Source organism: Oncorhynchus mykiss, chromosome 23 (assembly GCF_057628025.1).
Source record: "Oncorhynchus mykiss isolate SJ-2025 chromosome 23, ASM5762802v1, whole genome shotgun sequence".
Classification (NCBI taxonomy): domain Eukaryota; kingdom Metazoa; phylum Chordata; class Actinopteri; order Salmoniformes; family Salmonidae; genus Oncorhynchus; species Oncorhynchus mykiss.
In genome coordinates, this window is record NC_143044.1 from 13,375,001 (window position 1) to 13,389,088 (window position 14,088).

Consider the following 14,088-nt stretch of genomic DNA (forward strand, 5'->3'; position numbering starts at 1 on the left):
CCACAGGGCGCCTGCGGAGAGAGGCCGGGAAGGGCGAAGGGGTGAGAGCCAGACCGGGCGTAGGCGACGGGGGCTTGTCCAGGCCCCTGGCCAGACAGGGGGGTCCGTGGCATCTCTTCCTCTTGTGCTCGATGAAGAGCAGGATGTCCCCCAGGGGGAAGGTGGCCTGGCACTGCCCACAGGTCAACAGATCCTGCTCTGTCGCCACGGCCATCCGTAGTGTGCCCGTGCCATTCTCCGAGCGGTCTGAACGTTCCGAGCAGCGTTCCGACGAGAGCTCCTCCGAGGCGACGGCAGACAGGGGCTCGGCTGTAACCCGGGAACGAGTGAGAGACAGAGGGAGGGAGGGAGGGAGGGAGGGAGGGAGGGAGGGAGGGAGAGAGAGAGAGAGAGAGAGAGAGAGAGAGAGAGAGAGAGAGACGAGAAATCAGAGGTGGTGTGTTCAATTGAGCAGCATCAATAACAGTGCGAAACAATGGTCACATGCTTTGGCTTTTTCTCTCTCACCATTCTGCCTAGACTAGTAGTAGTCGTCAGACTACACCCCCAGTAGTAGTAGTAGTAGAAGTCATGTCTGGGCGGTGTAGCAGAGCAAAGAGGGTGACTAACTCTCTGTGAGACTGGCATTAGACAGACAGCTCCACTTCACACTCATAAGTCTGTCAACTTCACACTCTCACCACTTCTACATCCATTGAAATGAACGCAACAACAACTGAGAAAGGCGTGTAATTAAAGCTGGGAGTTGTAATAGATAAGAAATGTTCTTTGCGATTGTAGAAACATAGAGCTGTGAGAAATGAAGACTTAGTCTGATGGATAATACATGGGATAATTTAAGGACTGTCTTATAGATCTGTAGAAATCAAAAGCTCAGTGGGACAGAGACAGTTGGATAACTCAACATACTAAAGGGAAAAAATAAAAAGTTATTCTAATATATTTTTCTAAAATGTGTTTTTCATATTCAAAAGTGTTGGCTATTCTTGGGTGATGAAGAATAATAGTTCATAGGACTTTCAATTCATTATGTGGAAATTTAAAAACGTGTCCGACATATGTGCAGAAAAGACAAGCAGGCTCAGTGTGTCGAAATCATTTTTTTTTTTTAACTATCCTAGACTCTTTACATGTGTGTGACTTACAGTTTCTAGGTAACCACTTTTACATACGGAAATCGGCCAAAAGGAACCGTTCAAGTACATTCCTCGCCATGGAACCCGGGGTTAACGCTTAACTCGTTTTAAAGTTGATTTTGTCACACGGGGAGTGTCGGTCTTGTTGTACACGGACGACGAGCTGTGTGAATGAGATATTTTACCACAGAGGGAGGTTTAACAGGAGTCTCGGTAGCCTACTATTGAGCGGCTCATGGTGTTTGAAATCTTTCGCTCTAAGGTGAGAGTAGCTCTCCTTTAGCTTCTTAATGGGTAAGCATCTTGACCTTCTTTACTAAGCTGCCAATTTCACATTTTAATTAACCTAAAACCACTGAGAATCAAAAAATAGATTTTAATTTGTAGTGGCTGATGATTGGAAGGAATGTTTGATAAAAGAGATAGCATCCTGTGAACTGAGGTTAAATGTATTTCCGCCCAACCTAGAGACAGATAGAGAATAGATAGAGGGAAATAGTGTGTGTGAGAGAGAGAGAAAAAACGAGAGAGAGAGCGAAAGAGGGAGAGAGAGAGCGAGAGAGAGAGAAAGAGGGAGAGAGAGAGAGAGGGGAATGTAGAGTAGCTCCCAGCGCGCGAGAGGAAATATGATTTGAACGAGCAATCCTACATGACATCTGCGAGCGAACTGGGACATAGAGATAACATGTGATAAATTCTGGCGGCCGGTTACTACCTTTAATTTAACGTCAGGTCAACCACCAGAACGGCCAGGGTTATACAACAACCCTGGGCATTAAATTCACTGGATAAAATCAAATGAAAGCAGACTAAGCCCCCACCTTAAACTTGAACTGAGAGTAGATTTCAGAGTTACATAATGCATCGTTGGTTTCCATTTTTTTTAAATGGACAAACAACAAATGTAATCCCAAAGTCTAACACCTTTTTTCATGACGATATCATTTGATTGCATATTTGTTTTTGTTTCATGAGCATTTGCACGTACTTACACCATACACCATATCTTGCCGACTACACTGAACTGCTTTTAATGAAATTGAAAGGGAAGAGAAACAGACCCTGGACATATATTTTTGAACATTTACATATTGTGCATAATAGCACTTCCACACTACATTTCCCCTCCTAAACCAAATATGATGCTATCAATATCACGTTAGCACAAATGTAGGTTGCATCAGAGCAGCAACACTGTGCCAAATTATATTGTATTCCTATTAAATGTGTGGGATAAACATGATTCGTCACTAATTCAATGTAGCGTGGCAAATCAATAAAAAGAAGATGAAAACTGTTGTGGAACAATTGTTTTCTAACAGGCTATATGAAAATGAATTAATTAATGCATTTGAAGCGAATTTCATTCTGCATGATATTAAAACAACTGTAATTCCTGCTCAATCAGAAAAAAACGAGGTGTGTTGTTGTTGACGCACAGCCCATGAGAATAAAAGCTGGTAAACATTAGTAGCATATCTCTTCTCCGACTTCTGTAAATTCCATTACATTTCAAGGGGTTTTATTAGTTTACCATTAACACTAATGATCGCCTTCCTTATATGAAGGAAATATGGACAAATATATCATTTGGGCATAAGCCTGTTCGTCCTATTACTGAAAATTTGCTCAAAAAGCTACAATTCTAACCTTCATTTCAAGATCCATCATATAATTCGGCCTACCTTTCGTATGAAGACGTTTTTTATTCATTTCACCTTAAATACATATATTTTCATTGTAAAATAGGACGTCCTCTACCCGTTCCAACGGTATAAAAATAGGTCTGAATCTATAGAGATTTGTGCCTTTAGATTTAACAAGATATAGGCCTGCAGAATGTTGACATTTGTAATGACATTTGTTTAACTTCTATAGCCCTGTAGGGAAACAAAAACAGTGGATTCGAACCTGGAGAGTAAATAGGACACGGGGGCCGTATACCTTATGCGTTTCCCTGTATTCTAAACATATCATCAAATATGTAGATTGAGATGGCGGTGAAATTGATCAGGTTCAAGTTCACATCCAGTTTCTGATCGTCGTCTGCCTCCTAGCGACGAAATTCCGACAGGAACAAAAGTCTGGCCATGCAGCTGGTCTGTATGCCCCCTGGTTGCATTGAGACCCAGATATATGGCTATGTGGCCACTCGACTAAATGCGGAAACCTAGTAATGCCGCACGATACAACACAATGTTACAACAACGTGGATCTGTGTAGGGCACGTTATCGCATATAACACCATTCGAGTGCTACTGAAGAAAGGGTTGTAAAGACGCATACACCGTGTAGCAACATCGGTCATTGGGCTGGCTACCATGGCCATTCTTCTAGTTACAAACGCATATAGCTGCCTGCTGCTTGTAAACACTGTAAACATGGTGTAATGTTTTCAAACGAAATCAACGAACAAAGGCTCCATATCAAAATACATGTGCGCGTAATAGAGTTTTCCATCAGAATATTTCAACTTAAAAAAAAGTGTCATTATTAAAAATGTTCGTTACATTGTTATTACCTTCTAAATAACATGACAGTGTTATTCTAGTATTGTCTTACCTTCGGGTTATGAACTGCATGATAAATTAAAACAAATGGCTCCAAATATGGGTTTGTAAAAAGCAGGAAGAAAAAAATTAAATATAAAAAGCGTGGCTCCTGTTGCTCTTTACAAAAGCACCCAATTTTACTAGGCTACTTGAGAAGCATAGCCTATAATTCCTGCCACTATACCAGAACACCTTACAGAATCAATGTAGGCTAAACACTACAATCCATTTGATAAGGATATTTGGACAAGCAGGGTACAAATAGGCCGTTATTGACATCTATTTCGACTCTGTTGGCAGATGAGCTACACGCGCATGCACGCGGTGCCTGTAAACAGCCGGACACGAGATTTTTCCCAATCAAAATCCACTTCTAGTTTTTTGAAAACCTTCCAAAAATAGCACGAGAGGGGGGAAACCTGCCACGATCCAAGACAGGCACCGATACCGGAAATTCCGTGCGATATTCTACATAGCTCCGCTTAAAGAAAAGGCTAAACTCATAGGCTCCGCGTACCTTAACGTAGCCTATGCACTTTAGTGGCTGAGGCAACCGGGGCACTAAAGCCAGTGCAGTGCGTATGAATGTAATTCCATTCTCGCTGCAAACTTCTCCGATTTTTCTCAGAGATGAAAGCTGGATCAAACTTTTCTCTTTCAGCTTTGGGTGGGATATGCTTTGCGCGCATAGGTATTTTACCCAGGTAGATTATCGCCAGGCTTTCACGGTGAAGTCCACTTGACTGCGGGTCCGTGCTGTCCAGTGTCCAAAGTGCCCATGAGAATCACGCTCCTGGTAACCCATTTTCCGCTTTTCTGAATGGAACCGGTATTGGGCTGGGTAGAAAGGAGTGTGGTAAAAGTAGAAATGACAATGTAGGTGTACTTACGCGAAAAATCCCTTTTGCTTAAGTGTTGGGGTTTGCCTTGCTTGCGGCGAGACATGGTGGCTGGTGGCGGCGTTCAGCTCGGTTCACATCGGGAGAGCCGGGTTAGAAGGGAGACTCCAGAGAAAATATCTTCATCAATGCCTTTGATATCCAAAATAAATTAGAAATAATACAACGATGGCGCAGGGAAGATGTATAGTGGGATCGCCGTCATGGCTTTTTTGAAAATAGAGCGAGAGAGAGATGGAAAATGGCAAAAGCCCCCCTGAGCTGCAAGTTCAAGTGCGGACGTGACGTTTCTGCGAACTTGAACGTCAGGAGATGGATGGACACAGACATACAAAACATGGGCAGGGCGAAGCGGCAAAGTGGGAGGAGGGAAGGGAAATAACAAAACCAATGGACACTCATTAGGGGCTGGACATGAAAAATAGACCCGGAGAAGCCAATGGACAGAGAGATCAGGGGGCCGGACAAGCGGCATTTGGGGGAGGTAGTGTGTGATCGCAAGGGAGAGAGAGAGGGATGTCTAATGAAAGCAATGTGCACTGTGTGTGTGAGAGGCGGGGGGGGGGGGGGGGGGGCGGCGAAGGAAAACAGCAAGAAAATCCAATGGACAGGAGCTCGGAGGGGGCCGGACATATGCTGCATGCGGGGAGGGAAAGAGAAAAAGAGAGAGAGAGAGAGAAACACGGAGAGACGTTTAACAGATGAAGTCGCAGTGGTGGACATTGTGGAGCCATCAAATCAAATCAAATTGTATTGTATTGGTCACATACACATATTTAGCAGATGTTATTGCGGGTGTAGCGAAATGCTTGTGTTCCTAGACCCAACAGTGCAGTAGTATCTAACAGTGCAGTAGTATATAAAACAATTCACAACAATACACACGAATCTAAAAGTAAAATAATGGAATTAAGAAATATATAAATAGTAGATCGGAGTAGCATTGACTAAAATACAGTAGCATAGAATAAAGTATATACATATGGGTTGAGTAAAGCAGTATGTAAACATTAGCCATGTGGTAGAAAGAGAAACATTTCTAGTCACACTCTGTGTGTGTTTGTGTGTGTGTGTGTGTGTGTGTGTGTGTGTGTGTGTGTGTGTGTGTGTGTGTGTGTGTGTGTGTGTGTGTGTGTGTGTGTGTGTGTGTGTGTAGAATAGGAGAAAAAAGGATAAAGGGCAAAGGGCTATTGAAACGAACGAAACGGAGCGTAAATATCGGGTTGCATGAACAGGACAGACTGGTTCTGGAAAGAGGGCACAGGGTTTGAACCTTAAGCGCGAGCACAGGTACAGAGAACCATCCCGGGACCAAACATTTTTTAAGTCGTGGAAACAAGAGAGGTGTCCAATCCGTTCTATACCGATGTATGAATACAGAGTTGGGTTTTGGGCTCAGTGGGCAAGGTTAGCGGGCACTATAGGGTACAACTTCGAGACTATATGCTTTCTGTGCAATCCAAACTCCTTGACGAACAGAACGTGGGAGTATGCCCATAAGCGCCTTTGTAGGCTAATAAGTTTCAGATGTGTTTCAGGTTGGACCGGTGGTTGGGGGAGGGGGTGTAAATACTCACATAATGGGGGTTTGGTAATATAAAACGAGCTAAACACCGCCCGTGCAGACTAAATAACGACACCATAAGAAGACATCATGCAAATAAAAAATGCAATGACAAGATGGGGCTGTGCGCGGGGAGGGTGGAGGAAAGGAGAGAAACAGACTATAGCGAGCTATAGCTGAAGTGTGACTAGACAGCGACTGAAGCATAAGCACAGGATAGGAGTGAAGAACCGCGCGCCAGGCAAGTGCTGCACACACGGACCTGGGACACAGAGCATTCATTATAGGACGGAGAAAAAAACAAATATAAAGAGAGCGAGAGAGAGAGACACGACCCGGAGTGGTGGAGTTCAACGTCAACGTCGACGAAAAAAAATGTATAACCAGTGAGTGAAATATTTTACAGGTTGCGACTAGTTGTTCGTTGCGCGCGGACGAGGCGCCTGGTGTGCTGTGGTGCATATGGGAGGACTGAAGGCTAAGCTTACAGGCTGTGTTATGACGGGGCGTCAAAGTTCAGGCGCTGATAAAAGAGGCTACAGACGATTCCTAATTCCGTTGAACGACAGCATGGACGCAGCAGATACAAATCCTATGTTCAATTGTTATATAGCCTTGTTATATAGCCTTTGGCAATAACAATATTACAGCACATTGGAGTTGTATTTTATACAGACCCAAGGCTGCTCGGTCGAATTGTCTTTTTCGTGTACACGCAAGGAATACAAAAACCGTCTCTCACCATCAGAATGGTGGACTCTCCACACATGTATTTTTACGCAAGCAATCAGGACTTAAAAACATGCAATACCAATTGTAACAATTATTTGTAAATATGCAAATTCTCCACTTTTCTGATTTGTACATAATTGACCAGTGACCATTCCAGATTCCCCCTATATAGTGCTGAGAGCGCGGAAGAGATGAGAGGAATTATCTGTGACTGTTATAGAACAATCTCAGTTTTCCACGGTCCCCAATTTAAAGATTCGCCATTGATACCTTTAAATGCACTTCTCAACGTCTGTTTGGCGTCATTTTCGTCCAATTACGCACAATGCCGCCTCTTTGAGACTTGTTCTGGAACGGACAGAATTGTAATAGTAATCGAAAGTAAATATAAAAAAAAGGAACAGCTATAAATTGAGAATTGTTTAATGTCTAAATAACCGTTTTAAACAGTTGGATACTTAATGCAATAGTTTGCCATTTAAACTAATCCAATCTTGGCCATTTATCCTAAGGAGTTTTAAAATGAATATATTTTTTATTCTGTGAATTTATGGCTGATATTTAGCCAGTTCCAATTGTCTCAGTCTTGTATATAGCGGGACATGATTGCCTGATCCACAAGGTGGGCTAATCACAATGTACCATTGACCTAAATCAAGTGGATGTGATGCTTGTGTCCCTACACTGGCGTATATAGGACTTAATACTGTTGGGACACACTTTTAATTCCCTTGATGGACTTACCTTGAATGTCGCTGTAATTATTTGAGGACACTGGCATGCATTTAAGATCAGGCTTTACGAGCATGGTGCAATGGTTAAAATAAACAAAGTTACAAGGAAATTCACTTGTGGCCTTAACTACGATTGTGTATCCTACTGTTTTCAATGAATACATATCGATATAAAATAGGGCAGTGAATATCATCGGGATCATTCATTAAGCAGCCTGTTATGTTACTATACAGTCACAGCCGGCCACCACTGCCTCTTCAACTTGGTAGCATTCACTGATATCCTTCACTCATAGGCTTCACATTGATTCTTATCTTAGTGTGGACCGCCCACCATATAGCATCCCAATGGTTGAAATGCAGATTTGTAGAGACATTTCCCACAATAGCGTTGAAGAACAGCATCCTAAAGGTGTAAACAAGTTGAAAAGATGAACATGCTAATGTTTTTTGTTGTTGTTGTTGTTAACAATTTGGATTCATATCGATTCCCACCCCAAACTGCCACAATAAAAAAAAACTAACGCCACTTTATAGGCCTACTGTATAAGTAATTATAGTATTTCATGGACAACGCGTTTGTAAACTGTTGAGGAGTCTAGGCTACTGTCGGTATGCGTAAAAGGTCTTGTGGGGCCCTCGCTTTATACATCCATATTCTAAGGCACAGAGCGCTGACCTTGACCTCTCCCTACACCCCACTCCATCTGTTTGCCACAAATAATGTTTTTCCTTTTTTCTCCCCCTAACCCCCTCTCCCCACCCCTACCCTGCTCACTCAAGGCGGACATTGATCAAAGCCAAAGAGCGCTACGACTCGTGCAGGAGGGAGCCCGGGCCGCGATAATCTCAATATGCAAATACCGTGCCCAATTCCGTCATAAATCAGTCAGGCGGTGTTAATGCATTAGAGATATCCATGTAGCACCACACTGCATGGATGCATGGACTGACATGTGCGTGTGTGTGTGTGTGTGTGTGTGTGTGTGTGTGTGTGTGTGTGTGTGTGTGTGTGTGTGTGTGAGAGAGAGAGAGAGAGAGAGAGAGAGAGAGAGAGAGAGAGAGAGAGAGAGAGAGAGAGAGAGAGAGAGAGAGAGAGAGAGACAGACAGACAGACAGACAGACAGACAGACAGACAGACAGACAGACAGACAGACAGACAGACAGACAGACAGACAGACAGACAGACAGACAGGCAGACAGGCAGGCAGGCGGGTTACCATGTTCATTTACTATAAGTTTTCGTAGACTTGTGTTTGAAGGGAATTCATAATAAATAATGGCTATTGACCAGTGATCTCAATCTATTTTAATCAAAAAGAGAAATACAGAACACTCCCTTTTTGTATTTTAGCCTAACCTAATGCAAACGAATAATATGTTATAAAAAAAACTCTAAATCATGTGCGTGCATAGCCTACTCTCCACGTGCGGGAGCCCCGAAGAAATTGAGTGATTGGGCTCTCGGGCACATTTCAATATATGGAAATGACCAGAGGTTCGCGCAATAAATCAGTGCTCAATATACACAACACATTCTCTGTGTCTCTTCATGCTTCACTCTACCCATTTTTCTTGGACTGTCCAACCGCTTCTGCTACGAAGGATATATATATATATTTTTTTTAACCTTTAGACAAGTCAACAAATTCCTATTTAGAATGACAGCTTACCCCGGCTAAACCCTCCCCTACGGAACTCCCGATCAAGGAAGTTTGTGATATAACCCGGGATCGAACCAGTGTCTGTAGTGACGCCTGTAGCACTGATATGCAGTGCATTATACAGCCTTGTCTTTAAACGTTGGAGTTATGACATCAGAGGGCATGGCATATCTACAAGCACATTTTGGCAAATCTGTAGAACATTCATCGTGAGAAGTGCATGCAGGCCTACACAAATAGGTTATGCATAGATTTTTGGGGGTTGTTTTACATTCTATCTGTATCACCAAGAATAACAACAATATGGGTTTACAAGTGATACCTAAGATACTTCTGGCTCTGTACTGGAGTTAGTTCACTCGTTTTCAGTCCAGGATAATCATCATTTTATGTCTAAAAAACAACTAACAATTAAGTTGTTTCACTTTGATAAGAGCCCAAAAAAAAGTAATCCCATGCGCGATGCGCCAGGAAAACACTCACAACCCACTTCAATGTGTTGGTGGTGGGTCTTTACGCACACAGGGCTCCACGCGCGGTCAGATGTAGAGGAGAGGGCATTCTGGAAGGGCTACCTCAAAAGGAACATTTCAGCCAAAATGCACCCCCCCCCCTCCTTCCCCCTGTCTCTGTCTCTCTCTTGCTCTCTCTCTTTCAGCATTGTCCTCTCCCAGCAAAGAGAATGGAAGTTTCTCTTTACAAATCAGAGAGAAAACCAGGGAATTAGCTCAAAATCCGAGCCTTACCTTGTCCGAAGAATATCAAGCTCTGCTCGTCGAGGCATGATTCCCAGCTTTACAATTAATATTAATGACTAGATTTCACAATGTGGCATTATCACACCGAGAGATGGGCGCGCATGCCGCCCAGGCTTCGGCAGGTATTAGATAAAATCTGAAGGATTATGCGGCTATAGGCCAAATGATCACCCTGAGCTCCCATTCTCTCCTTCTCGCTCCCAGTGTGTGTATGTGTGTGTTTGTGTGTAAAAAAAATGTTTTGCAACATCCGTGCGTACCATCACACAAACCACACACAGGCGCAAAACTCGTCAAATGAATGACATAACTCGGGCGTTAATGGAAACGGACAGGTTTCCTATACCACAAACGCCCATCTCCCTCGGACGGGCTGCGGATACCACCCAGAAATCTGCGACAATCTCGGCGTAATGCATGACCATGTTTATGGCTGTAGTAGTTAATAAGTCGGTGTTAATTTTACACTGAACGCTTGTTATGATGATAAATGGGGAGGCCGAGATGATCCACGTGGGACATCAACCGTTTATTTATCTGTTGAACGGAGGCCTGCCTCCTATGTCAGTGCAATAATGTTAGTTGCGTAGAACTGAAATACCGTGACGGACGTTTAACCAAGAGCTAAGCGCACACCCTTGGCATTCTGACTTATGATACCCCGGACACAAATGTTCAAACGTGGGCTCCACATCGCAATCCCAGTCTCTTTAAAAGTTTAGCGCACGAGTTTTCCTTTATAGGCTACTAACTAGCCTATTGTTTGTTGTACTTTCAAAATTTGAATTTGTCACGGAATTCTGTATGGCCTAAAATAAAATCACACGTTTCTCATAACCAACTTTTAGGTTCATCTAAGTAATAAATAACAAGCCAAAGCCTACCAGTATTCATATATTCACAAACATAAAAGTAAGCGATAGCCCACACGGTAGGCATAATATATTCACTCCTTGAAACGTATCTAGATACAGACTATGCCATTTGTCAGCTTTGACTCGCTTTGAGGCGGCCATGGCATTGGCATGACATCCACAATCATGGACTCAGACGCCCTCTAGCGTCAACAATCAATAAATCACAGATGCATGGTCAGTCCAGTCCAAGAGCTCCCACTTGTAATTGGCAGCATACTGCAATATTCTAGACCATAGACAATTTCCTGGTTTTACTCCCCGTGGGAGACTTGTACTATGAAGACTTTGAACATTGGTAGGTCTTTATCCAAATTAGAGTTCTTTGCTAGGAGACATTTGAGATCTATCGAAATTCCAATGTTGATGCTCAACTCCTCCTCTTTAGCCTTCGTCTACTCCATCTACAGGAACAAATACATCGATTGAAATAGAATGTATAATCATGGGAGTAAGATTATTTCTAAACAAGGTTAAGTAGGCTAATGTAAAAGAACAACGAACACGGCAACTTCAAATGGAGAATCTGAGAAAATGTTAATGAAAATGTCTACAGGCCTACATGTTGCATCACCTGTTTCAACTACTATTTTAAAAATTATGACTAGTTGGAAAACATCATGTTTGAACTAGGCTAGGCCTGCAGTTTACAGTGTTTTGCAGAATATATGACAATTGAATTGATGCAGTGCGTCAGGACATAGGTCAATATCATTTGTATTCCTGAAAAAATGAGTAGTGAATTGAAATGTCAATTTATTGATGTGGAGGGAAATCCTCATATAATCCGCAGTTTTATTTACGAAATTGTTCAGTTTTTCTTTTCTTTTTTTTTCGCTAGACCTGAAAGGTCAGACCAATACATAGTTAAGCTACGGTTATTGAAAGACATGAACACCATCTTCGATACTTATTTGACAAACGGATAAAACTCATATTCTCGGGAAACAAAACCTCCCCTCTATTTGTGTTGTGTTAGGCCTATGTTGTCGTTGTAGCTATAAAGACATCCGGTTTTTCTATGTGAAGCTCGACACACAAAAGGGCTGATCATGCAGGTGCAAATTAGTCTGCTCTATTACATGATCGTGATTTATTTATCTAGGCTAATTTATATTTCCGTGTATATTATTATTATTAGACTATTATTATTATTATTATTATTCTGCCTATTATTATTATTATTATGCTATTAATCACGTTTTTTTTTATTTTATTGACAATCTGTCCTCAAAATAGGCTAAGCATGTCACCAGACAGTGGAACTGTGGATTGTCTCTCCCTGTCAAAGTAAATGAATTCCAACTGTTTGTCCTCTTATAGCCTGCGTGGCGTTTATTACCTTCAGACAGATGAATGGGACAAACGTCAGAGAACTTAGTGATAAATCATGTATTTTTAATTAATATCAATAGAAGAAACCCCAAGACATAACCCGCTATCTAATTTGATTAAACTGTGCTTAAGGTGAGTGGAAGTCTCTTACCGGCGAGTGGTGTAGTAATGACTCGGCGGGTGTTACACCGGTCTAACGGACTCCCAGAGAGTTTAACTCGGCGGGTGTTACACCGGTCTATTTTAATGATCTAACGGACTCCCAAAGAGTTTAACTCGGCGGGTGTTACACCGGTCTATTTTAATGATCTAACGGACTCCCAAAGAGTTTAACTCGGCGGGTGTTACACCGGTCTATTTTAATGATCTAACGGACTCCCAGAGAGTTTAACTCGGCGCTGTTCAAATGATTAACAGGGACGAACAATAGCATTCCTTCTGACATGATTCTTAATATCCGTCATATAGGCACAGCCGCCCGCCCACTGCCCATGATATCTGTTTGGGTGATGTGCAGGCGCATGTGCACGTTGTCTATAATAACAATTTATGTAGCACGCAAAAGGTCAGAGCGCAAGGAAAGATCGGGTAGAGAACATTTGGTATAGGAAAAATGTAAACTGCTATGAAGGAGAAACTTCATGTCAATCAAAAAGTGATATAACAGATAAATAAGTTATTGCAGGATGGTGTCTTACACCTATTTAAGGAGAGTGGGTTGTTAGGACTCGGTCTAACTGTTGCATTAGCCTATGCAACAGTTCGTTTCAGAACCATGGACAGCGTACATTTTCCCCCCACTTAGCAATTTCATCTGGCGCAAAAAACATTCATCTGGCGCAACAAACAACAACATTTCGCCAAAACTATTCTGCTCTGCCTCTTGGCAACACATAGGCCTATGTGCATCTATCTTTAAAAAACAGTAAAACCTTTCAGATACAAAACGAATTGTTTGTAGGTTAATTAACCAAATGTACACCTATAGGCCTAGGTATAAATAGATTTGCGGTCGACAGGCCTACATGTGGATGCATAGACACATTTTCCTTTTCACTGAATATGCCTTGACTGTGTGCTACTGAGAAATGTCCGTTAAGTTCACTTTCTGAATTTAATGTATATTCTATAGTTTGCAAACGCTTAACAAATATTGGTTATAGTTTACATTACAGGCTACAACTTGCGTGCAACGCATGTGCCCTGTGCTGCCCCATAGGCCGACACAGTCTTTGAAAATATGCAAGTCATACAATAATGCAGTCATGGTTGTAGGTAGGCCTAAGGCAGTGTCCACTGCTACCACTGAGTGGGAGTATTTGGAAAGGGTTTGTTATTGTCAATACCAGTGAAGATCAACACATTTGAAGGTGTATTCTGAGACTGGAGATTATTCCAACAGAGCAGGTATGTGAATCAATTACCTTTCCTAAAGCAGTTATGCCATGCATCAATTATATTGTTATGAACGCTAACGACAGTTGATAGAGAATGATGCTGAACAAAGGCTGTAGTAGCATTGCAAATGCTTTCAAGTCGTGGGCATTGTGAAGGCCAACCCACATCAGCCCACCACTGATGTGCAGCACCTACCTTTGTTCAGGGTGATTGTTAGGATTCAGTGTTAAGGGAAGGGAAGGGAAAGTTGTTAAATTGCTTAATATGTTGGAGCTTAAAAACACGGGCTGTGTTACGGCTCCTCTGTACTGTACAGCAGCCATTTGGCCCTTCGATAAGTTAGTCGTTTTTCAAAATCGTATACCCATGTATTGACATTCATTTGAGTCAATTCTCTCACCC

At 42.3% G+C, this 14,088-nt stretch overlaps 1 protein-coding gene across 2 annotated transcripts in view; it reads right to left on the reverse strand.

Annotated features, from left to right (window-relative positions):
* LOC110502455 (BCL11 transcription factor A) overlaps window positions 1-5,136 on the reverse strand; it is a 52,068-nt gene extending 46,932 nt beyond the window's left edge. Inside the window, exons 1-2 of one of the 2 annotated variants that reach the window (XM_036959945.2) lie at window positions 4,579-5,136; window positions 1-309 (exon numbers count right to left, since the gene is read on the reverse strand). The exon at window positions 1-309 is cut by the window's left edge and continues 87 nt beyond it. In XM_036959945.2, coding sequence (XP_036815840.2) covers window positions 1-309; window positions 4,579-4,633 — 364 coding nt within the window. In that variant the 5' untranslated portion in view covers window positions 4,634-5,136. Of the gene's footprint in view, window positions 310-3,698 lie in introns of both variants that reach the window. The other variant, XM_090216927.1, reaches the window with a different exon arrangement.
* Between the last annotated feature and the right edge of the window lie 8,952 nt (window positions 5,137-14,088).